This window comes from Rattus norvegicus, chromosome 17 (genome assembly GCF_036323735.1).
Source record: "Rattus norvegicus strain BN/NHsdMcwi chromosome 17, GRCr8, whole genome shotgun sequence".
In the NCBI taxonomy this organism is placed as follows: Eukaryota; Metazoa; Chordata; class Mammalia; order Rodentia; family Muridae; genus Rattus; species Rattus norvegicus.
In genome coordinates this window covers 49326302-49351033 of record NC_086035.1, presented here as the reverse complement: position 1 = coordinate 49351033, position 24732 = coordinate 49326302, and the positions used below count along the sequence as shown (strand labels likewise).

At 39.6% G+C, this 24732-nt stretch overlaps 1 protein-coding gene across 9 annotated transcripts in view; it reads left to right on the top strand.

Annotated features, from left to right (window-relative positions):
* Elmo1 (engulfment and cell motility 1) overlaps positions 1-24732 on the top strand; it is a 536338-nt gene that overhangs the window by 167492 nt on the left and 344114 nt on the right. For all 9 annotated transcript variants that reach the window (XR_010058900.1, NM_001395578.1, XM_063276615.1 and 6 more), the window contains exon 7: positions 11384-11419. Coding sequence is in view for 8 of the 9 variants with exons in the window: in NM_001395578.1 (NP_001382507.1) it covers positions 11384-11419 (36 nt within the window). In the remaining variant the exon portion in view is untranslated. The remainder of the gene's footprint in view (positions 1-11383; positions 11420-24732) is intronic.

Below are 24732 nucleotides of genomic sequence, written 5' to 3'. Positions count from 1 at the left end.
ATTGTTCCTTTAAACACATATCTGTTTCTGGTCATCACTGAGCTGGCAATCCAGGATTTTTCTAGTATTTCTAGGAATAGTGACACATTCCGGGTGGCCTCTCTAAACTGTGAAATTAATACTAACTTGTTGGGCTGAGATTATTTCTCATAAATTTGGCTTGTTTTTTTTAAATGACATTTTCATAATCATTTAGTGATTTGGAAAGCTCTTGAGTAATTATCTTTAAAATAATCAATATTATGTATCTGAACATCCTATCCGTCGCCAGATTCTGTGTGTATATGTGTTGTGTAAAGGTTGCTACTATAGTGTCAGAGTAAACTTCGTTCTTCAAATTGGTTTTGCTTCCCTGAACTGGAGTTGTTTCCTCTTATGTATTGTGAGATTTGTTGAAGTGACTGCACACTGAAGGTGCTGTAGCTTTGGGGTTGTTGACACCCACAAAGAGGAGGGATTTGTAGACCCTATTCCTTTAATCATGTATGTGTTCTTTGAGTACTGCACAGAACTCCTGACACAGAGGTGTGTGTGTGTGTGTGTGTGTGTGTGTGTGTGTGTGTGTGTGTGTATGTGTGTGTGTGTGTGAGAGAGAGAGAGAGAGAGAGAGAGAGAGAGAGAGAGACTAAATTCTGTATTCCAATGTGGAAGCAGTTTGATGATGTTTCATAGTAACAGAACAGAAAATCAAAAATCAAAATACATGGGTAAAATCATCAGAGGAAGGTTACAGTAAGGTTAGAGAGCCTGGTAGAGGCCTCTGAGGCTATCTGATACCACTTGGGATTGGTAGAGGTAGTAGTCTGCTAGTGTAATAGCAGGTTTCACCTAATAGTCACAAGGATGTCAGGTCAGATCCACAAGTGGGAAGAGGACAGCTAATACTTGGGCCAAATAAGGCTGGCTCAGTAGTAGTTTGTTAAAGATACTCTTCAGAGAGAAGTAGCATTATGTCTTCCGTGTAAATATAGACATGACTATGCGTTAAAAGAATTTACTTGCCTGGGCAGCACCCCACGAGCGAACCTGAGCCTCGGGACCACAGGTAAGACCAAATTTTCTGCTGCAAGAAAGCTGCCTGGTGAGCTTGGGACACGGAAGCAGAATTTCTCTAGGAGGCACGGTCTGTGTTTACCAGAAGTCCCACACCCGCGGATCCCGGCCCGCAGCAGCTCTCTGCTCCCAGACCCGGTGAGAGAGAGACCCAACCGCCTGGTCAGGTGGGCACTCCTGAGGCTGCAGAGCGGAAGAGACCACCAACACTGCTCACCCCTGCCCACATCCCTGGCCCAAGAGGAAACTGTATAAGGACTCTGGGCTCCCGTGGGGGAGGGCCCAGGAGCAGCAGGACTTCTGCGCCTGAGACACCACCGGAACCTGAAAGAAACAGACCGGATAAACAGTTCTCTGCACCCAAATCCCGTGGGAGGGAGAGCTAAACCTTCAGAGAGGCAGACGAGCCTGGGAAACCAGAAGAGACTGCTCCCTGCACACACATCTCGGACGCCAGAGGAAAAAGCCAAAGACCATCTGGAACCCTGGTGCACTGAAGCTCCCGGAAGGGGCGGCACAGGTCTCCCTGGTTGCTGCCGCTGCAGAGAGCCCCTGGACAGCACCCCACGAGCGAACCTGAGCCTCGGGACCACAGGTAAGACCAAATTTTCTGCTGCAAGAAAGCTGCCTGGTGAACTCAAGACACAGGCCCACAGGAACAGCTGAAGACCTGTAGAGAGGAAAAACTACACGCCGGAAAGCAGAACACACTGTCCCCATAACTGACTGAAAGAGAGGAAAACAGGTCTACAGCACTCCTGACACACAGGCTTATAGGTCAGTCTAGCCACTGTCAGAAATAGCAGAACAAAGTAACACTAGAGATAATCTGATGGCGAGAGGCAAGCGCAGGAACCCAAGCAACAGAAACCAAGACTGCATGCCATCATCGGAGCCCAATTCTCCCGCCAAAACAAACATGGAATATCCAAACACACCAGAAAAGCAAGATCTAGTTTCAAAATCATATTTGATCATGATGCTGGAGGACTTCAAGAAAGACATGAACACACTTAGGGAAACACAGGAAATCATTAATAAACAAGTAGAGGCCTACAGAGAGGAATGGCAAAAATCCCTGAAAGAATTCCAGGAAAACACAATCAAACAGATGAAGGAATTAAAAACGGAAATAGAAGCAATCAAGAAAGAACACATGGAAACAACCCTGGATATAGAAAACCAAAAGAAGAGACAAGGAGCTGTAGATACAAGCTTCACCAACAGAATACAAGAGATGGAAGAGAGAATCTCAGGAGCAGAAGATTCCATAGAAATCATTGACTCAACTGTCAAAGATAATGTAAAGCGGAAAAAGCTACTGGTCCAAAACATACAGGAAATCCAGGACTCAATGAGAAGATCAAACCTAAGGATAATAGGTATAGAAGAGAGTGAAGACTCCCAGCTCAAAGGACCAGTAAATATCTTCAACAAAATCATAGAAGAGAACTTCCCTAACCTAAAAAAAGAGATACCCATAGGCATACAAGAAGCCTACAGAACTCCAAATAGATTGGACCAGAAAAGAAACACCTCCCGTCACATAATTGTCAAAACACCAAACGCACAAAATAAAGAAAGAATATTAAAAGCAGTAAGGGAAAAAGGTCAAGTAACATATAAAGGGAGACCTATCAGAATCACACCAGACTTCTCGCCAGAAACTATGAAGGCCAGAAGATCCTGGACTGATGTCATACAGACCCTAAGAGAACACAAATGCCAGCCCAGGTTACTGTATCCAGCAAAACTCTCAATTAACATTGATGGAGAAACCAAGATATTCCATGACAAAACCAAATTTACACAATATCTTTCTACAAATCCAGCACTACAAAGGATAATAAATGGTAAAGCCCAACATAAGGAGGCAAGCTATACCCTAGAAGAAGCAAGAAACTAATCGTCTTGGCAACAAAACAAAGAGAATGAAAGCACACAAACATAACCTCACATCCAAATATGAATATAAAGGGAAACAATAATCACTATTCCTTAATATCTCTCAATATCAATGGCCTCAACTCCCCAATAAAAAGACATAGATTAACAAACTGGATACGCAACGAGGACCCTGCATTCTGCTGCCTACAGGAAACACACCTCAGAGACACAGACACTACCTCAGAGTGAAAGGCTGGAAAACAACTTTCCAAGCAAATGGTCAGAAGAAGCAAGCTGGAGTAGCCATTCTAATATCAAATAAAATCAATTTCCAACTAAAAGTCATCAAAAAAGATAAGGAAGGACACTTCATATTCATCAAAGGAAAAATCCACCAAGATGAACTCTCAATCCTAAATATCTATGCCCCAAATACAAGGGCACCTACATACGTAAAAGAAACCTTACTAAAGCTCAAAACACACATTGCACCTCACACAATAATAGTGGGAGATTTCAACACCCCACTCTCATCAATGGACAGATCATGGAAACAGAAATTAAACAGTGATGTCGACAGACTAAGAGAAGTCATGAGCCAAATGGACTTAACGGATATTTATAGAACATTCTATCCTAAAGCAAAAGGATATACCTTCTTCTCAGCTCCTCATGGTACTTTCTCCAAAATTGACCATATAATTGGTCAAAAAACGGGCCTCAACAGGTACAGAAAGATAGAAATAATCCCATGCGTGCTATCGGACCACCACGGCCTAAAACTGGTCTTCAATAACAATAAGGGAAGAATGCCCACATATACGTGGAAATTGAACAATGCTCTACTCAATGATAACCTGGTCAAGGAAGAAATAAAGAAAGAAATTAAAAACTTTTTAGAATTTAATGAAAATGAAGATACAACATACTCAAACTTATGGGACACAATGAAAGCTGTGCTAAGAGGAAAACTCATAGCGCTGAGTGCCTGCAGAAAGAAACAGGAAAGAGCATATGTCAGCAGCTTGACAGCACACCTAAAAGCTCTAGAACAAAAAGAAGCAAATACACCCAGGAGGAGTAGAAGGCAGGAAATAATCAAACTCAGAGCTGAAATCAACCAAGTAGAAACAAAAAGGACCATAGAAAGAATCAACAGGACCAAAAGTTGGTTCTTTGAGAAAATCAACAAGATAGATAAACCCTTAGCCAGACTAACGAGAGGACACAGAGAGTGCGTCCAAATTAACAAAATCAGAAATGAAAAGGGAGACATAACTACAGATTCAGAGGAAATTCAAAAAATCATCAGATCTTACTATAAAAACCTATATTCAACAAAATTTGAAAATCTTCAGGAAATGGACAATTTCCTAGACAGATACCAGGTATCAAAGTTAAATCAGGAACAGATAAATAGTTAAACAACCCCATAACTCCTAAGGAAATAGAAGCAGTCATTAAAGGTCTCCCAACCAAAAAGAGCCCAGGTCCAGATGGGTTTAGTGCAGAATTCTATCAAACCTTCATAGAAGACCTCATACCAATATTATCCAAACTATTCCACAAAATTGAAACAGATGGAGCCCTACCGAATTCCTTCTACGAATCTACAATTACTCTTATACCTAAACCACACAAAGACACAACAAAGAAAGAGAACTTCAGACCAATTTCCCTTATGAATATCGACGCAAAAATACTCAATAAAATTCTGGCAAACCGAATTCAAGAGCACATCAAAACAATCATCCACCATGATCAAGTAGGCTTCATCCCAGGCATGCAGGGATGGTTTAATATACGGAAAACCATCAACGTGATCCATTATATAAACAAACTGAAAGAACAGAACCACATGATCATTTCATTAGATGCTGAGAAAGCATTTGACAAAATTCAACACCCCTTCATGATAAAAGTCCTGGAAAGAATAGGAATTCAAGGCCCATACCTAAACATAGTAAAAGCCATATACAGCAAACCAGTTGCTAACATTAAACTAAATGGAGAGAAACTTGAAGCAATCCCACTAAAATCAGGGACTAGACAAGGCTGCCCACTCTCTCCCTACTTATTCAATATAGTTCTTGAAGTTCTAGCCAGAGCAATCAGACAACAAAAGGAGATCAAAGGGATACAGATCGGAAAAGAAGAGGTCAAAATATCACTATTTGCAGATGATATGATAGTATATTTAAGTGATCCCAAAAGTTCCACCAGAGAACTACTAAAGCTGATAAACAACTTCAGCAAAGTGGCTGGGTATAAAATTAACTCAAATAAATCAGTTGCCTTCCTCTATACAAAAGAGAAACAAGCTGAGAAAGAAATTAGGGAAACGACACCCTTCATAATAGACCCAAATAATATAAAGTACCTCGGTGTGACTTTAACCAAGCAAGTAAAAGATCTGTACAATAAGAACTTCAAGACACTGAAGAAAGAAATTGAAGAAGACCTCAGAAGATGGAAAGATCTCCCATGCTCATGGATTGGCAGGATTAATATAGTAAAAATGGCCATTTTACCAAAAGCAATCTACAGATTCAATGCAATCCCCATCAAAATACCAATCCAATTCTTCAAAGAGTTAGACAGAACAATTTGCAAATTCATCTGGAATAACAAAAAACCCAGGATAGCTAAAGCTATCCTCAACAATAAAAGGACTTCAGGGGGAATCACTATCCCTGAACTCAAGCAGTATTACAGAGCAATAGTGATAAAAACTGCATGGTATTGGTATAGAGACAGACAGATAGACCAATGGAATAGAATTGAAGACCCAGAAATGAACCCACACACCTATGGTCACTTGATTTTTGACAAAGGAGCCAAAACCATCCAATGGAAAAAAGATAGCATTTTCAGCAAATGGTGCTGGTTCAACTGGAGGGCAACATGTAGAAGAATGCAGATCGATCCATGCTTATCACCCTGTACAAAGCTTAAGTCGAAGTGGATCAAGGACCTCCACATCAAACCAGACACACTCAAACTAATAGAAGAAAAACTAGGGAAGCATCTGGAACACATGGGCACTGGAAAAAATTTCCTGAACAAAACACCAATGGCTTATGCTCTAAGATCAAGAATTGACAAATGGGATCTCATAAAACTGCAAAGCTTCTGTAAGGCAAAGGACACTGTGGTTAGGACAAAACGGCAACCAACAGATTGGGAAAAGATCTTTACCAACCCTACAACAGATAGAGGCCTTATATCCAAAATATACAAAGAACTCAAGAAGTTAGACCGCAGGGAAACAAATAACCCTATTAAAAAATGGGGTTCAGAGCTAAACAAAGAATTCACAGCTGAGGAATGCCGAATGGCTGAGAAACACCTAAAGAAATGTTCAACATCTTTAGTCATAAGGGAAATGCAAATCAAAACAACCCTGAGATTTCACCTCACACCAGTGCGATTGGCTAAGATCAAAAACTCAGGTGACAGCAGATGCTGGCGAGGTTGTGGAGAAAGAGGAACACTCCTCCATTGTTGGTGGGATTGCAGACTGGTAAAACCATTCTGGAAATCAGTCTGGAGGTTCCTCAGAAAATTGGACATTGAACTGCCTGAGGATCCAGCTATACCTCTCTTGGGCATATACCCAAAAGATGCCTCAACATATAAAAGAGACACGTGCTCCACTATGTTCATCGCAGCCTTATTTATAATAGCCAGAAAATGGAAAGAACCCAGATGCCCTTCAACAGAGGAATGGATACAGAAAATGTGGTACATCTACACAATGGAATACTACTCAGCTATCAAAAACAACGAGTTTATTAAATTCGTAGGCAAATGGTTGGAACTGGAAAATATCATCCTGAGTGAACTAACCCAATCACAGAAAGACATACATGGTATGCACTCATTGATAAGTGGCTATTAGCCCAAATGCTTGAATTACCCTAGATCCCTAGAACAAACGAAACTCAAGACGGATGATCAAAATGTGAATGCTTCACTCCTTCTTTAAATGAGGAAAAAGAATACCCTTGGCAGGGAAGGGAGAGGCAAAGATTAAAACAGAGACTGAAGGAACACCCATTCAGAGCCTGTCCCACATTTGGCCCATACATATACAGCCACCCAATTGGACTAGATGGATGAAGCAAAGAAGTGCAGACCGACAGGAGCCGGATGTAGATCGCTCCTGAGAGACACAGCCAGAATACAGCAAATACAGAGGCGAATGCCAGCAGCAAACCACTGAACTGAGAATAGGTCCCCTATTGAAGGAATCAGAGAAAGAACTGGAAGAGCTTGAAGGGGCTCGAGACCCCAAAAGTACAACAATGCCAAGCAACCAGAGCTTCCAGGGACTAAGCCACTACCTAAAGACTATACATGGACTGACCCTGGACTCTGACCCCATAGGTAGCAATGAATATCCTAGTAAGAGCACCAGTGGAAGGGGAAGCCCTGGGTCCTGCTAAGACTGAACCCCCAGTGAACTAGTCTATGGGGGGAGGGCGGCAATGGTGGGAGGGTTAGGAGGGGAACACCCATAAGGGAGAGGAGGGGGGAGGGGGATGTTTGCCCGGAAACTGGGAAAGGGAATAACACTCGAAATGTATATAAGAAATACTCAAGTTAATAAAAAAAAAAAAAAAAGAATTTACTTTACCCGTAGAATATGAGGGAACCAGACAGGCTTAAATATTTTCAAAGAAAAGTGAAAAGAGCACAGATTTATAGGCAGCAAAGGAATGTTGAGAGGAATTGCAAATGGGTAAAACCTGTTTTTTCACAAGCCCGAGGAAACCAATTCTTTCACTACCAGACAGAACAGTAGCGTGCTTAGTTATCTAGAGGTTGCTGAGCTGTAGAATGCCTTCAGCTCAGCATTCGAGACCCTGATAGTGCAGACGCTGTGTTGCACACATTTGCACAGTTGTCCATGGGAACTTGTGTTTTCCTTCAGCTTCATCTACTGTTCTCCCAACGTCAGACACATAGCCTCTCCCGCTCATAAATACCTGTCAGGTCTTTTAAGATTTGATCTTCCTGAGGCCACAGGATGTCTCTTTGTTACATTTGGCCACTTGATTAGGTCTAGGATATGTGATATTTCTTTAAAATTTTAACTGATTAATAAATGATTTGCAGGAAATACTGTGGAATCATGCAAAATTGGACCTGTCATCCCAGTTTCACTCCAGTTCTGACATTCTTTTCTGAATGGCTTGTGTCAGTGATGGTCTCCCAGAGTGCTCTGCAGCAGCTCTGTGTCTGCATGTGCCTTCCTTTGGTAGCGCTGATGCTGTGGTCTAGTGTTCATATGTTTTATCCTTTGCTAAGGAGGTGTTTGGCTAGTTCCTTGTCATTTTGTATAACTATTCTAGATGTGAGCTCAATGTTGGCATTTTAAATTGGCCATGGTTAGCACGGTGACACAACAGAGGTTAATAAATCAGGTTTCTATGACTACCCCAGAGGTTTTGTTCTTAAAGTTTATGGCCATATCACCTTCTACAGCCAAGCAGGTCCTTTATTCCTGCTTGTTCAGTAGGTTGTCCTGTCATTAGAGTTGTTTATTGCATGACCCTCTTCTCCCAGACTTGACCCATGGCTCTGCAGTCTCTGTCTTTCTGACTGTCTCTCATTATTTTCAGAACACGCTTTCTGTTTTGGGTCTCCATGATGTTCCCTCTACTTAACTTTTTATAAAAACCTTAATCCTTACAGGAGACATTTTCCAAAGAAGTGCTTTCCCTGTAGTTCCTTTGGGTTCTTATCATGTCCCTAGCACCTGTCTGTTTATGCCAGTCTTTCCTTATGCCTTTGATTCTGTCAATAACTTTGATAAAGGAAAGGAGTAAAATAATACATATTATTTTAAATAAAGGAAGGCGAAATGAAAGGGAAGAGGGCAAACTTACTTTGCCTTTTTATTAATTACATAAAGTTTAATTTCCAAGTGGCTATTTGGGTTTCTGGAGGGATTTTCAGTTGTGTGTGAACAGACATAGCTTGATACTGTCACCTCAGCAGCCTATACCTTATCTTTAGATCATTGACACTAGCCAAAATCAGGTATGTTGCTTTGACATCTCCAGTAATAGACCAGGCCTTCAGGACCTGAACTTGCTGGTACAATGAGGAAGAGGTGGAGACTCTTAAATACATTTTGACCTAGCCTTTAGCCTGGCAAATGAGAGAGAAAGAGAGATTGTCATGGATAACATAGGATATACCCAAGAGCATGAGATATGCTTTCCTAAGAGACATCCAGAGAGGATAAGACACACTCAAGAGTGGGTATGGGTTAGTCTAGGGAGTCATAGAGGTAAGACATATGCAAGTGTGTAGATACCCCCTTCTCTGGGGAAAGTCACAGAGTAAGACATACACCAGTGTAGGTATGGGATCCTTAAGGGAGATTCATGATTAATTATCTTAGTATTAGGCATGCACACCATTTTGCCAAGTATCCATTTTTCTCTTTCTTTTCTTTTTAAAAGTGAGGTAAATGAGCAGGCTTTGGAGACTCCAGCATGGTATTAGGGTTTGGTAAGGAAACAAGCCCAGGAGCCACTGTGCTTTTATAGGGCCTTACTACATGCTCCTCCTTGCAAATGGGCTCCTAGTGGGATTTCTAGGAAGCTACAGCTTATATCTAGGAAGGAAAAATGCTTAAGCAGTTGGTAACGTGCAGGATTCTTCTTTATTGGCAAGAAACTTCAACCAGATTCCTAGGTGAGGGGGTCTCTTCCCTTCTCATGTAGCCCTAACTTTTCCTATCATTTTTTCTTGCCTCAGGGTTATATTTAGATATAGGCTGTAATTTCTCTTGAAGAGTGGAATCATTCAGCAACCACTTAAGTATATAACTGTGTATTTCAACTTCTGACCCTTTCTCTTCATGCAAATCCCTGTTCTTCAAAAGACTGAAAAGGCAGTGAGCTTAGAGATGGGATACCCTTTGTCACTGAAGAGGAGGAAAGAAAATCAGATGTCAGTCAGGCTCCTGTATCCTAAAAGTCAGATGACTGGGGGGGGGGGGGCGGATATGTGGGAAATAAGATAATAACAAATTCAAAAGACTAGCAAAACCAAAACTTCTCTAAAGATTTATTTATGAGTACACTGTAGCTGACTTCAGACACCAGAAGAGGACATCAACCCCAATACAGATGGTTGTCAGTCACCATGGTGGTTGCTGGGAACTGAACTCGGGATGTATGGAAGAATAGTCAGTGCTCTTAACCATTGAGCCATCTCTCCCACCCAACAAAACATTTTTAATATACTATTTTATAGAAAGTATCACCAGCACAGAGAAAACAAGCAAACAAACAAAAATAGGCTGGTGGGCTGATCTGGCACAAAACAGTGTATTCTGAACAATTCCTGTCTTCTCCCATAGGTTAAGACCTTTTCCCTTCCCAAGTGCCACCTCCTTGGTTTAAGACACAAAGATTTATCTAATGAATAATCTGGGACTTGGGACGTTTTCTTTTCTTTTCTTTTTTTTCCTAGTGGTGTGCTCAGTCACACAGCAGACGACCTGAAACTTTCCAAGTCTCGGAGTTCTGAGAGAAGCATGCACCAGCTTTAGCTGGAGGAGAGAGGTGCCCAGTGCCTCCTGCTTGTCTGTAATTCTCATGAATTCTAAGGACACCTTATACTGAAAGTGGGTCATCAGTCTGTTTCCTAGAAGGGAAACTAGCTGTATGGAGGTATAGACACTACACAGTCAGTGATCTGAGAGATGGGATAGCCTGGTCCAGTAAAGTGGTCCAGTACAGCACAGACAGATTTAAAGCTAGAGGAATCTGGCTGACATGAAAAATGGAAGTGTCTTGAAAGAATTCGAGTCATTTTAGTCTTTACCTCTGTCTTCTTGAGCTTAGGAGGTATTGTGCCCTGTTCCCAAATTTCTTTTTCTCCATTTAGTAATCCTAACATTTTTGAGGCTGAGGAAAGAGGGTATTGCAAGTGCAAGGCCGGCCTGAGTTCCATAAGGGTCTTAAAATGAGTAAGCATAAAATATTTTAAAATACACGAAACATTTAGGAACCCATGTGTCCTTTAGTCAGATTTGTCTGTGCCAAGCTCCATCCCGAGTCTTACTCCTAGCTTCTAATATCATGGTTCCTGCACTTGCTCTCAAGAGAGGAAGACATTACAATCTGTGTGGATTTTATTGAAGAAAGAAAATAAGTTACTTCTAATCTAGTCCTTTTGACACAGATTTACCCATTGCAATGTTACCCATACTCGCTCCATGGGGTTTCTTTCTCCATTGAGCATGGCTGTCTTGGTTTCTGACTATTAGCACTGTTTCCGTCAGTGATACTATGGCTCATGTTTTTAGATGGCTAAGTGTTTCTACTCGCTTGTATCTAATCCTGAATTTTCTTCTAGATGGGTTTATTACATAAAAATCATTATTTTGAAGCTCACATGGGTGTTCTTAATTTTTCAGACGATACCAGAAGTTGCAGAAGATTATGAAGCCCTGGTAAGGATACATCTACTGATGTGATTTCATTTACTGTGCCTAATTAAATCCTGACCTCTCATTTCATAATTATGTATCTAGATATTTTGAGTGTCTCCCTTTTTGTTTAATTTTCTTTTAAACAAGTTAAGATAATTTAAAAAAATTTTTTCTTTTGTTATTTACTGTGGCAGAAATGGTATTTTATGATTGTTATCACTAAGTGATCAAAGCTGAATTGCTCTCTTCCTTGACAATTATAGGTGTAATTTTATGCATTACTTCAAATAAGATATTCTCCTTTGTGGCTCATGTGTTGTTGAGCATTAGTCTTTGACTTTCTTCTGTGACTCGGAAAGCAAAAGATTCGTATTAAAAAACAAAACAAAACAGGATTTATACATAGAATGAAGATTACTTAAGTCTAAAAAAGGAAGTTTTCTCTCCCATTTTCTACATATTAAGTCATCTGCATGATAGCCAGATCTGGACATGTTAGAAGTTACCTTTTGTCAAAAGGTATTTTCCATACTATTGAGAATTTACTAGTGTATACAGTGAAACATGATTATTTGAATATCTGAAAACCTACCAACTTCCTCTTTGTGCCCTGACACAATGACTTCCCAATTTATTTCATGCTTGCTTCTATGTTTGTATGTTTTGATAATCATTAAGTCCAGTTAACTCTGTCCATACACACAGAAAGAGTCATCCACTGGAACAGGAGAAACCTCCCAGGGGTCACACCCATGAAAAATGATAATTTCCCCTTACCCAGCCACTGCCAACTGCTAGTAGCTCCTTAATAAGGGGTGGGTGCTTTCCCATCGATGCCAGAATTTTGGTTGGCTTTGTCATGTACAGGCCTTCTCCAAGTAACCACAGATGTATGCTTATGAGTTTGATAGCCATATCATGTCTAAAAGATAGCATTTCATAGTACTTTTTCTCCATTTCCTAGTCTTTTGATTCTTTTTGTTTCCTATTCTGCAAAGTTTCCTAAGTGTGTGTATGTGTGTGTGTGTGTGTGTGCGTGCGTTTATGACTGTAAGCCAAATATGTACGTGCCAGCTATAGGAACCAGAAGAGGGAGTTGGATGCCCTGTAGCTGGGTTTACGGGTAGTTTGTAAGCCACCAAATATACATATTGGGAACTGAATTTGAGTCTTCCAGGGGAACAGGAAGTACCCCTAACTGCTAAACCAGTTCCCCAGGCCCAGTATGTCTCATTTACAGATGAGCACTTAGTCTCTTATTGGTACCATTGACTGCTGCCCTCTGCTAAACGAAGCATCCCAGACAAAGTTTGAGAGCTGCCTTCATCTATGACTAGAATAGTAAGTATTTGGAAGGCAATTTGACAACATGACCATTTAGCAAGGCAACAGCAGCAATTTCTACCAAAAGGAGGATGGTCTAGTCATGGGCTTTTGACCAGGATTAAAGTACCAGCATGAACTTCCCTCTGGTAGAGCAGGTATCAAATACAAGCAGAAAGCAGTGAGTTACTCCACAACTAACACCGTTATTGCTGCAGTGGGCACATCCAACCTGATAGGTTGGTGTTCTAGTATTCAGATTCAAGTGCTGAATAAAACCCTGGGTAGCTTTTATCTCCCAGAAGTCTCCCTAATAACTTTTGACTCTATGAAAGCTAGCCAGTAGGGAGACAGTTTCAGTTTGCAGTTGTTTTCTGTCTTCCAGCCAAAGTTTGTAGTTTTACCATGTAGCTATGGTGGATAACCAAAGGCAAGGCAATCAACCTGTATTGCTTTGGAGACTTCTGGAGCCTCCCTGACCAGTGAGTCATAGAGAAATAACCAATGCCTTGAATTGTGATTCTCATTTAATAACCTATGTCTTGAGGGATAAGTGCTGTCCATTTATACAGGGTAATTCTGTTGAAACTATTTTTAGAATTATGTTTTGTAATTAACTTACTAACAGACTAGTCTGTTACTCTAAGGTCTTTCCATAGATCCTTAATCTTGGTAACCTCTTCCTCTCCATGACCTCCCTACCCCACCCCTGCTTAGGCCTTTATTCCCACTATTCCTGACTTCTTTCACATCACATTTACTTTCCTGTGTCTCCAGTTAAACCTCTCTTTTGGGAGCTGGAAATATAGCTCAGCAGATAAGAAAGAATACACACACTGTTCTTCTAGCAATCTGAGCTTGCCTTCTAGCACACATATTAGGCAAGGTCACAATTGCCTATAACCCCAGATCCAGAAGCCTATCACTTCTGACTCCTACTGACAGTGACATACACATAGCAGATACCCACACAGATACACATGGATAGAGATAGATAGATAGATAGATAGATAGATAGATAGATAGATAGATAGGTAAGCTCCACTTGCCCCTGCCTCCTCAGTAGTAGAATTAAAGATGGGTGCTACTGTCTCCTGGCTTGATTTCAAGTTTCAAGCATCCAGATGGAGTATTGTTGCCTAGGCCTGTAGTGCAAGTTCTCCCCACAGCTTCTACAAAGTAGGAGTGTTAGTTTGGGAACTCTTTTGTATATGAAACTATAATAAGGTAGAATTAAATAATATATTTCTAGTATAAGGTTTCTAAATTTTATTTTCACACATTTTTATGCAGTCAGAACACTTAGGTAAAGCAGCAGAAAGCATCTTTTATGATGTGTCTTGAACATGCCATCTCAGTAATAAAGCCATTACTTTTAGCATGCACTTAAGCCCATTATACAAGTCTCCATAATGAGCATCCGTTCTGTGGTGCAGAGTTTAAAATTAGATGGCAGAGTGAGGATGCAAACTTGCCTTTGGCCTCCCACAATTTATCAAGGTAGGAGAATTGTGGTTCCTAAGCAAATACATTTTCTTTAAATTTGGTGGCTAACTTTAACTTTGTTCTGTTCAACTACTGAAAAACTTGATGTTCCTTTGTCATTTATGGACATAAATTTCTAACAAGGGCCCTAGTTCTGCTATGACAAAGTAAGGTAGCCAGACTAGTACAGATAATGATGAGAAAATATAGATTAAATCTTATAATCAAAACCTCTAGAGATACCTATTTAATGATACTAACGGAAGAACGTAGATGGAGTCAATATCTGGGGGGAAGAAATGGGCTTCAGTGAGATTCATTTGTTTGCTTCCGGTTTGTAGCAGAATACCTGCTACTCCCAGTATAAGACACAACAGCGAGGTTCAGTTAGCCTGTTATTAGATTGGAGCTAACAGGCAGCTAGAATATTAATGAGAATCCATGGAGTTGGGGGAAGTTCAAATCATGTAAGATGCCACACCGTATGACATTTTTAGGAATCCATCACATCCTATTGCAATGTAAATGCGTGTGTGCAGAGCCTCCAGGAAGCCTCATTTAAAAAGGCCAGGTCCTGACTGAAAGCTGAAAGGATTGTTCAGAGTTGTGAGCTAACCTAGTAGAATAAAAGTCTAATTGTGAAGATTGAAAATCTTACTCATGTCTAGTACTAAATAATACTATATTAAAAAATAGTAAGAATGATCCATAGTTAAGAGAGGGAGAAAAAATAGTAGAAAAATCAAACCCAAGATAACCAGATATTAAAATTGACAGATGAAAATTCTTGGACTTTTGAAGGCAGTAGTAGTGTAGTAGTAGTAGTAGTAGTAGTAGTAGTAGTAGTAGTAGTAGTAGTAGTTGCTGTCGGTAGTAGTGGTAGGTGTGTGGTAGTGGTGGGTAGTGTATGTGTGCCTATGACAGAGACAAGGGATACTGGGTAAAGGCGGGTAATGGTGATGTGGGTATGAACAGAAGTCAAATGAAAGAAAGACATTGGGAAAATGTCATAAAGAAAGTCATTACTTTGACAGAAATTAATAATAATAAAAATGTTTAAAGTGTTAGTATAATGAATGAACTTTTGGCAAGTCTTTACAGAGAAATAGAGAATATGAAACACAAGCAGGTATCACTTATAAGACTGAAAAAGTAGGGATTGGAGAGATGGCTCAGTGGTTAAGAGCACTGGTTGCTTTTCTGGAGGACCTGGGTCCAATATTCAGCACCCAAATGTCAACTCACAACTGTTTGTATTCCAGTTGGTGGGCACCTGATGCCTTTTTTTCTGGCCTTCATGACCACTACATGCAACCTGTGCACAGATTTCCATGTAGGTGTAAAGAAAACCCTCAAAAAATTTAAAACTGTATAAAAAAATTTCTACATAGCCTAAAAAGTGCAATAGTTAAAATGAAAAATTCACTTTACGGAATTGAAGTTAGCAGACAATGTGGCCTAGCATTGAAATATGTAATTATTCGGGCTAAAAATAGAAAACTGACTGTAAATACTTGACCTATGAGGTAAAAAAAATGACTTAAAGTATACTTATTAGAATCTCAAAAGGAAAGAAAAATAGATGGGACAGAAAACTATTTGTAAACCACTACCGGAAAAAATAAAATTCATAGAGATATATAAATTCACACAGTTAAACTATGAAACCCATGAAAGGTGAATACAAAGGAAATTATACCTGGAAACGTAAAAATTTCTGAAATCCAAGTTAAAATTAAAACCTTTAGGGCAGCCAGGGCAAGAGAGCTTACTACAGTACAGTCATAAAAATAAGAAATAATGAAGACCAGAACGCAGCACATAAAGAAAAAGAAACAGGGGAAGTGGGAAGGGGAGGAGGAGGAGGGAGGGGAGGAGAAGGAGGAGGAGAAAGAGGAGGAGAAAGAGGAGGAGGAGGAGGAGAAAGAAAGAAAGAAAGAAAGAAAGAAAGAAAGAAAGAAAGAAAGAAAGAAAGAAGAAAAAAGATGATTATTTTGTATTTGATTAAACTCTCCCTGGAAATGATGGTGAACTGATAGTCTTTTCATTTCCAGAGGGGAGAGATTAATGAGAATGCTTTATGGAATTGTCCAATAACTAAAAAGACAACTTATTGCCAGCATACATACATTATATGAGATAAAAAACAAACTCCTCAAATGGAAGCGATCTGAGAACAGATAAAAATTGGGCTTTATCTGAAAGTATGAAGAGCACTGGAAACTGTTAGGTGTATAACTATATGAAGATAAAATAAAATGTACTTTTTATTTGAAGACATGTAACAATATAAGTTGAAATTAAAATGCTGTTTTATTATAGGATTTATGACTTATGTGGATTTAAAATATATAACAGTAGAAGTGCAATAGATGTAGATTAAGCAAGATACTCTAACAAACTTCCTATTGTGTAATCTTTTCTGCACGTAGACCTTAGTGTGTTAATAGTTCACTGCATAAAATTATAAAAGTTTTATAGCTCAAAATCCAGTGGAAAGATTAAATTGAGCTGTTAAACAATATTTCATTAATTCAAAAGCAATGTAAGATAGACTGAGAACAAAATGTATCTGAGACAGATAAAACCAATTATTGATATTTTAATCTTAATAATATAGTAAATGTAAATGGACTATATACTTTATTTAAAAGGCTAGATTGTGAAAGCAAATAATGCAAGATGATATTTTATAAACAGACTGTTTATAAAATAAAAGGGGAACTTACATATTGAAAGTTAAGATGGAAAAGTACATATCTTGTACATGCTACTAGTAATATATGAGTGTTTTTATTAATATCAGGAAATATAAGAATGAAAGATAAAATGTTGTCAGGAAAAATGGTATAACTAATAGTGAAAATAAGCCATCAGGAAACATAAAAGTATTAAATATATGTGAATCCAACATAAGCTGCAAGTGCATGAGGCAAATAAACCCATCTTGCTAATTGAGGATTTAAAGACGATTGTCTCCTACTGGGTGGGAAACTTGGTAAAGCCAGTAAGATAAAGATGCTATAATTAACATTACTGTAGATTGTTCATGGAGTGTCATGCTTATTAACATATGAATACAGATCTCCTTATATGTGAAATGTTCATCAAGGTGGATCAGATGCAGATCATAATGAATCCCAAGATTTTTACATTAACTTGAATTATGCAGATTATGCTTTTCATCCCAAGGACATTTTCAAAAAATCATTAATAATAGCTAAAATATGCAGATGCCTGGAAATTAGAAATTAGAAATCATGCTTGTTTATCTAAGAGTTGAGGAACAATAACCTGGGTGAAAATACAAAATAATTTTAAGCTGTGGTCCCAAAATTTGTGCGTCCAGGTAAAGGCAGTGTATAGAGGGGATTGTATCTCTTAAGAGCTTATGCTGAAGAAAAGGTAAGAATATAAGGAAGGACACATAATTGAAGAATTAAGTGGGAAGGGGTGGGAAGGCAGGGTGGAGGAGGGAATATGAGTAGGAACTATTAACACTAAAGCCTTTGAAATGCCACATGGACTCCTACTCCTGTAGAAGCTTCCTAAAAGAGATATGTATATGAAAGAATTATATAATATATAATTATGTAAACTTATGAAGACTGTGACAGTGCAAACAAAAAAAGCACAGGTTTATATCACCCAGAATTAAGTAACTACAACACAAAGAAGATATTTACAATAGAATTGACACCTGCTGGCTGATGAATAAAAATCAGTTTTCTCCAGTACAGTGTATCTGACTCTGTTAGTTACATTCCAAGATGTTTCCTATTCCCAGTGTCCTAAGCCCAGGAATAGAGAGCCAGCAGAAAATGGACATCATGTATTTGGGGGATGGGACGTGGGGATGGTGTTTGTCTTATGTTGTTTGTTTGCATTTTTGATCTTTGGATGTTTTGTTTGTGTTTTGAGAGACAGGGAAATAACAAGATGGTCGGTATGGCGGTGAGGACAATCTGAGAGGAGCTGAGAGAGGGTAAAGAATATGATTAAAATATTTTGAATGAAAAAATTAAATAAAAAGAAAAAAGCAGGGATATAAATTTATACTCAGGGCAGTAAGAAACACCTAAACATATTAAGTAGAGAAAAGAATAAAAAGAGCAATCAATGAAGTATGAAAGAGATAAATAATAAAGTTTATGAACATAAATTATTTGGAAATCTGGGCAGTAAAGAAAGGCCATTGCAGAGGTGAGCTCTAGGGGCAGCAGAGAGTATCGGTGTAGACCCTGCTGTTTTTAAAAGCAAAATGAAGGCATACTGCGAATATCTTTCTGCTGGTAAGTTTTAAATTTTAGATAAAATGCACCAAGTCCTTATGAAGGAGAAATCACAATGTGTACCTGCCGTGGAAACGCATGACTTTGATCTCCTTTCCAGAATAAGTCTGCTCAGTCACAGGACTGTAGTTTCTGGAGAGCTTTCAGCTATGTGGATTCTGAGTCTGCCAGCTTTAAACCATGGCTGTGATCTCCCAGCAGCCTCTCGTCCCTGAGCCTGGAAGCACACTAGGCCCTACCTCTTTCTGCCCATCATAGGACTCTTCCAACAGCCATTGTTCATTCTGAAGCTTTTACTCACCGTTCTAAATTTCTTCTAGAAGTTTCTTGAGTTGACTGTTAGGTCTTCATCTGTTTCGGATATGTCTTTTGGATATCCAATCTGCAGGATGTTCTGCAAACTCTCATGCCTTCTGCTTTGTGTGTGTGTGTGTGTGTGTGTGTGTGTGTGTGTGTGTGTGTTTTAAAATTGCGTTCAAGTGTCTGCATATGTATGGAGGTGTGCATGCACAGAGGGGTGTGTGTGTATGTGTGTGTGTGAAGCCCAATGGAAATGTTAGATGCCATCATTGAAAACAAAATCTCTCACGGGCCTGAAGTTTGCCAGCTAGGCTGGACTGGGAGCCCCAGGGACACTCCTGTCTCTGCTTTCCTTATCTCTGGGGTTTCACATTCCATCCATCATACCCAACATTTTACACATGGATGGGGGTGGGGTATATCAAACCCAGCTTCTTTCCCTCACAAGACCAGCATTTTACTGACTAAGCCACCCCAGGCCCAGGCCTTACCCTTTGTCTTACACAGACTTTACCTAGTTTTCCAATAAACCCCTCTGTCTCCTTACTCTATCCCAGCTTCTTCTTCTTAGAGAAATAAAACCTATATATTAAAACTGACTCCTGATGAATAATAGCTGTGGGCACACATATTTTCTCAGGAGTTAAGATCATTATGAAAAACCTTAGTGGTGTGAAAACTGATTACATGGGTGAATTCCATTATACCTCTGTGGAAGAATTACCAAATATATAACAAAGAAGGAGGAACCCGTTACAGCAATTTCATGTGGTCTGTATCATTCTGATATCCCAACCTGACTATGACAATTCAGGAATTAAAAATTGGAGGGTCAGAAGACCCTAGTATGATATTAACATAGAGCCAAGAAACACAAAAAACTGGTGCCAGCTCTAAGTCAAGGCTGTTTTTTCCCCAGTGGCATCTAGTCCCTAAACATGGGCGACATAGTTAATTTTTACTTTCAATTTGATTGACTTGAGAGCTACCTAGGCGATAAATAAATTAAATTATAATATTCTCTCCCCCTCCCTTCTCCCTATTCCTTTCCCTCCTCCTTTCCTCCACCTCCACCCCACCATGCACACATGCACTTAAGTATGTGGATGTGAGTCATTTCCAGAGAGCAGTATTGATGGAGGTAGGAGGGGTGGAGGGGTGGAGGGGCCTGTTCCAATAGGCTGAGAACCCAGGTAGAATGAAATGGAAAGAAGGAAGCTGTTAGCATAGTCATTCATTCTCCGTTCATCTTTTTACTCTCTCTCTCTCTCTCTCTCTCTCTCTCTCTCTGTCACACACACACACACACACACACACACACACACACAGAGTCATTCACATACAGACTTCTCTCTTTCTTTGCCACTCTGAGGTAAACAGCCTCTGATGGCTGAAATGTGCAAACTGTGATCCATGGATTCTTCGCTCATTTATATTGTGTCATCAGATAATTACCACAGCAACAAAAGTCTAAAAAAGACCATAAAATTCAATATTTGTCCATATTAAAAATTATTAAGGTGTGGAGAGATGGCTCCATGGTTGAGAGCCCTGACTGCTCTTCCAGAGGTCCTGTGTTCACTTCCCAACAACTACATGGTGGTTCACAGGCATCTGCAATGGTATACAGTGCCCTCTTCTGGTGTGTTCGAAGACAACACCACTGTACTCATATAAAAACTGAATAAATCTTTAAAAAAACTCTCAGCAGAACAGCCTGATGAAGACCATGTGTATACATATATACATACACACACACATATATATAAATGGTGGAAAATCTAATGTGTTCTATCTTGAAGATTATCAAATGGCATATGTTTTCTTTCTGTCCTTCTTTTTGGCAGAGTTCTGTATGAGTTCTTGCTGTTTGTGTAAAGCCAAGAAAGAAGATAAAAGGCCCAGTGTCAGAAAGACATGAAACTAGATGCATAGAAGACATGGTTCTGTAGAGAGCTGCTGAGAGCCTGGCAGATGTGATAACATACCTACTAACATCTGGAGATCTAATAGCCCTGTAGAAGATATTGTGTACTTTCGTTTTTACAGCAAACAAAAAGGAATAAGATTACATTCCCCCATTTATAAAGTGTCAAAACAAAAAAATTCTTTTGAATAAATTCAACCCAAATTTACAGTTATCTGTTCATGGGAAAATAAAAATTACTAAGCCAAATTAAAGATCTAATTCAACGGGAACAGACCATTTTATGGATGGATAAACAATATTAAAGATACTGATTCTCCACAGATCTCAGTTTAATACTATGCAAATCACTGAAAAAATATAAGAGATGGCTCACTGGCTAAGGGCACTTTGCTGAGTTCAGTTCCTGGAATTTTCATGGTGAAAGGAGAGAACTGAGTATTGCCAGTTAAGTTGTCCTTAGATCTACATGTGTGCACACACATGGGTACACACACACACACACACACACACACACACACAGACTCACACACACATAAACACACTCAGGTGCATACACACAAGTGTAAACACACAGGTACACAAACACACACACACACACACAAATCATCCCCACCAAAACCACATATACAACACATAAATGTAAAAATTTAAAAAAATGAGAACATTTGAAAGTGAAGCTATGTAGGTGAAAGCACTTATTTGCAAAAATAGCTAAGAAGAAAATCCTAGAAGTCTATAGGTTGCCTGTAAGCGCTACTGTAGGACTGGTTATCGGAACAGCATGATATTGACATAAGAGAGGCAGGTTGAGTAATAGAAATGTAAGTCATGATTTTATCTACTAATATGGGTCAAACAGATTCTGGAGGATAAGCAGAGTGTCTAATTGGGGATTTAGTAATCTACAACTTGCAATGGAGGTAAATGTCACCCATATTTGGTAGACATAGGAAGCCTGTACTGGAGAGGAATCATAGCCTTTGACAATTAAGGATCTATTTGCTTCTGTTCATGAGTAACCTTAAAACTTGCCTTTATATTTATTATTTCACTGCTGGTTCTTCCTGTCTGGGGCACCCCCTGTTATGGAAACATTTGGAAGGACTATGCTTTTACAAAATTACCAGCTTAGGTTTACATGCTTGTTTTTAGATTGGCTGGGTTTTGCTTGGAATGAAGCTTCCATCGTCACATTGATGAGAAACATTTACTTGAGTCATTCCAGCACACATGGCGTGTCAGCTGCGAGAGTGGAGTCGACCAGCACGTGCAGTCTGCAGACAGCTTACTGTGCAGCAGTCAGTGCTGCCAAGTCTTTAGCATTGCATGTTCTTAAAAAATAAGCAAAAACATCCCAGAATGTGCCGTGTGCTTTCTCTCCATTTGTAATTCTTTAAGGGCTTCATCTTCCACTCAGCTTTGACTTCAAAAGGAGTACCTGAGCTTTTGTCTTCCCTCTGTGGAGTTTGAGTCACTCCTGCAGGAATGGAAATAAATATTGACATCTGAGTTTAATAAAAGCTTCTATCTCTACCTCATTGGAAAGAGGGCTTTTGATTTAAAATAGAATAAAAATTTAGCCTTGCATCTGAAGTTTTAAAGTTGAATTGTGAAAAAGTCTTCACTATGCTGCTACTTAGCAATTAGCCATAATGAATTATGTGTACTCTGTGGAATATATGTATATATATATACTATAATGTGTATTGTACATATGCATGTTATATATTGTACCATATAACACATACCACAATACTATTTAACAGTTAATGCATTAGGAGGAGGTCATATTATATGATGCATTCTATCATCCTGTCAATTATCTAGCTATTATCTTAGTGAATGGGCCAATTCTGTCTGGAGGGCATCATCTTGGTAGCCATGTTATGTGACACAGTCATTCTTTTCCTTGTCAGTCACCATTGTTGATGGTCCATGACAAGTACAGAGCTCGCTATCTGCAACCTGGGGATTTCCGCTCTTGCTCCTCAGTAGCTATCCATATTAAAGTCTTAGACAGCTCACTTGGAGATTCAGAAACCAGTGCACTTCTGCTCTTCTTCTATCTCCCTTTCCCAGGCTCTTGAAGCCTGTTGGAGGAATCTGTAGACAGATTTCTTGAACATTTTGAAAGAGAATGATCATCTCCCTTAGGCTATTTGGACTGAGATTACACCGAGCAGATAGCTGAAGAGCTGAGTCATTTGCCTTTAGATTCCTTTAGAAGGAATATATATGATTTATCTGTTGTTTTTAAAGACTATAATGGAGACGGATGTGGAGCCTAAGGCCAGAGGTGCTCCAGGGCTCAGGTAGCTGGCTGGGAAGGAAGAGTTGAGGCAGTAAAGGATGCTTTATTGTGCTTTGTTGGTTCTCTCATCACCAAAGCAGGCATTTTTGTGCTGAGTAAAGGCTATGGTGACATCACTTTATGGGGGGCATGGCAGACCCTTCATAGACACTAAGGTGGGCCAACGAACCACAGACCCTAAAGGTCTGCTAACCTTTATCATATCAGGTATATGTAAATGCCAAAGATTGCTTTACTCTTTGCAAGTAAATAAACAAAATTGGCATATTACTTCTAAATAATACATTTATCGTATTATTGTATTACTGTTAAATAATATTTTCACAGCAAAACAAAAACCTACTGAATCTAGTTATAAATCTTACTAATTGAATGTGCCTCTATTTCCTGAGGCATTTCCTCCTATACAGGCTGATAATGGACTTTTTTGTGATTCTCTTTGTATAGGGTTACTCTTGCAGTTTTATCTAAACTTCTTTAGTTTTTTTTTTTTCTTTTTTTCCTACTCTAACTAGTTTTTTGTTCTTTCCAATACTTCTGTATATTCTGTTTTTGGCTGTTCATTTTGAGGAACCATCAATCCTCTGATGCCACCTAGGGGACACCTGCAAGAATCAGATTCCCATGTTTTCCCTGTTTCTATGAATAGAGCACATTTTCCACAGTGGGTTGTGGAATCTTGAAAACCCTGAGCAACTTTGGTGACACTAGGTGACCTTTCCTTGCTACTTACTATTCTCCGTGCTGTTTGAAGGACTGGCGGCATGTCAGCTGGTTTGCTTTTCCTAAATAACCCCCAGGGTAGGACCATCATCACCACCACTGACTTCCTCTTCCCTTGCTTTTAATAAATGAAGAAATGGAAGCCAGGACAATGAAGTAACTTGCTATGTAGAGCTGGTGGCCAACCCTTCGTCATGTGACTTGAGACCTCCTAATTGTTTCTTTTGAGTGTGTTTCTTTCCCTCTAATCTCTGAATTATTGTTCATCTGTGAGAGTCATTTCCTTTTTTATGGGCTTCTGTAAGCAAGAAGGCTGCAAAAATGAAAGTTGCTTTTTTAAAAAATTTACATTTCAAATGTTATTTCCTTTCCTGGTTTCCCCTCCAGAAACCCACTATCTCCCCCTGCTTCTATGAGGGTGCTCCCTCCACCCACTTATTCCTTCCCTCCCCTCTGCTCTGACATTCCCCTACACTGGGGGATCCAGCCTTGGCAGGACCAAGGGCTTCTCCTCCCATGTGTCCAACAAGGCCATCCTCTGCTACATATGCAGCTGGAGTCACAGATCTGTCCATGTGTACTCTTTGGATGGTGGTTTAGTCCCTGGGAGCTCTGGTTGGTTGATATTGTTGTTGTTATGGGGTTGCAAGCCCCATGAGCTTCTTCAGACCTTTCTCTAACTCCTCCATTGGGGATCCGGTTCTTAGTCCAATGGTTGGCTGCAAACATCTACCTCTGTATTTGTCATGTTCTGGTAGAGTCTCTCAGGAGACAGGTATATCAGGCTCCTGTCAATATGCACCTCTTGACATCTGCAATAGTGTCTGAGTTTGGTGACTGTATATGGGATGGATCCCCATGTCGGGTAGGCTCTAGATGGCCTTTCCTTCAGTTTCTGCTTCACACTTTGTCTCCTTATTTCTTCATGTGAGTATTTTGTTCCTCCTTTTAAGAAGGGCTGGGGCATCTG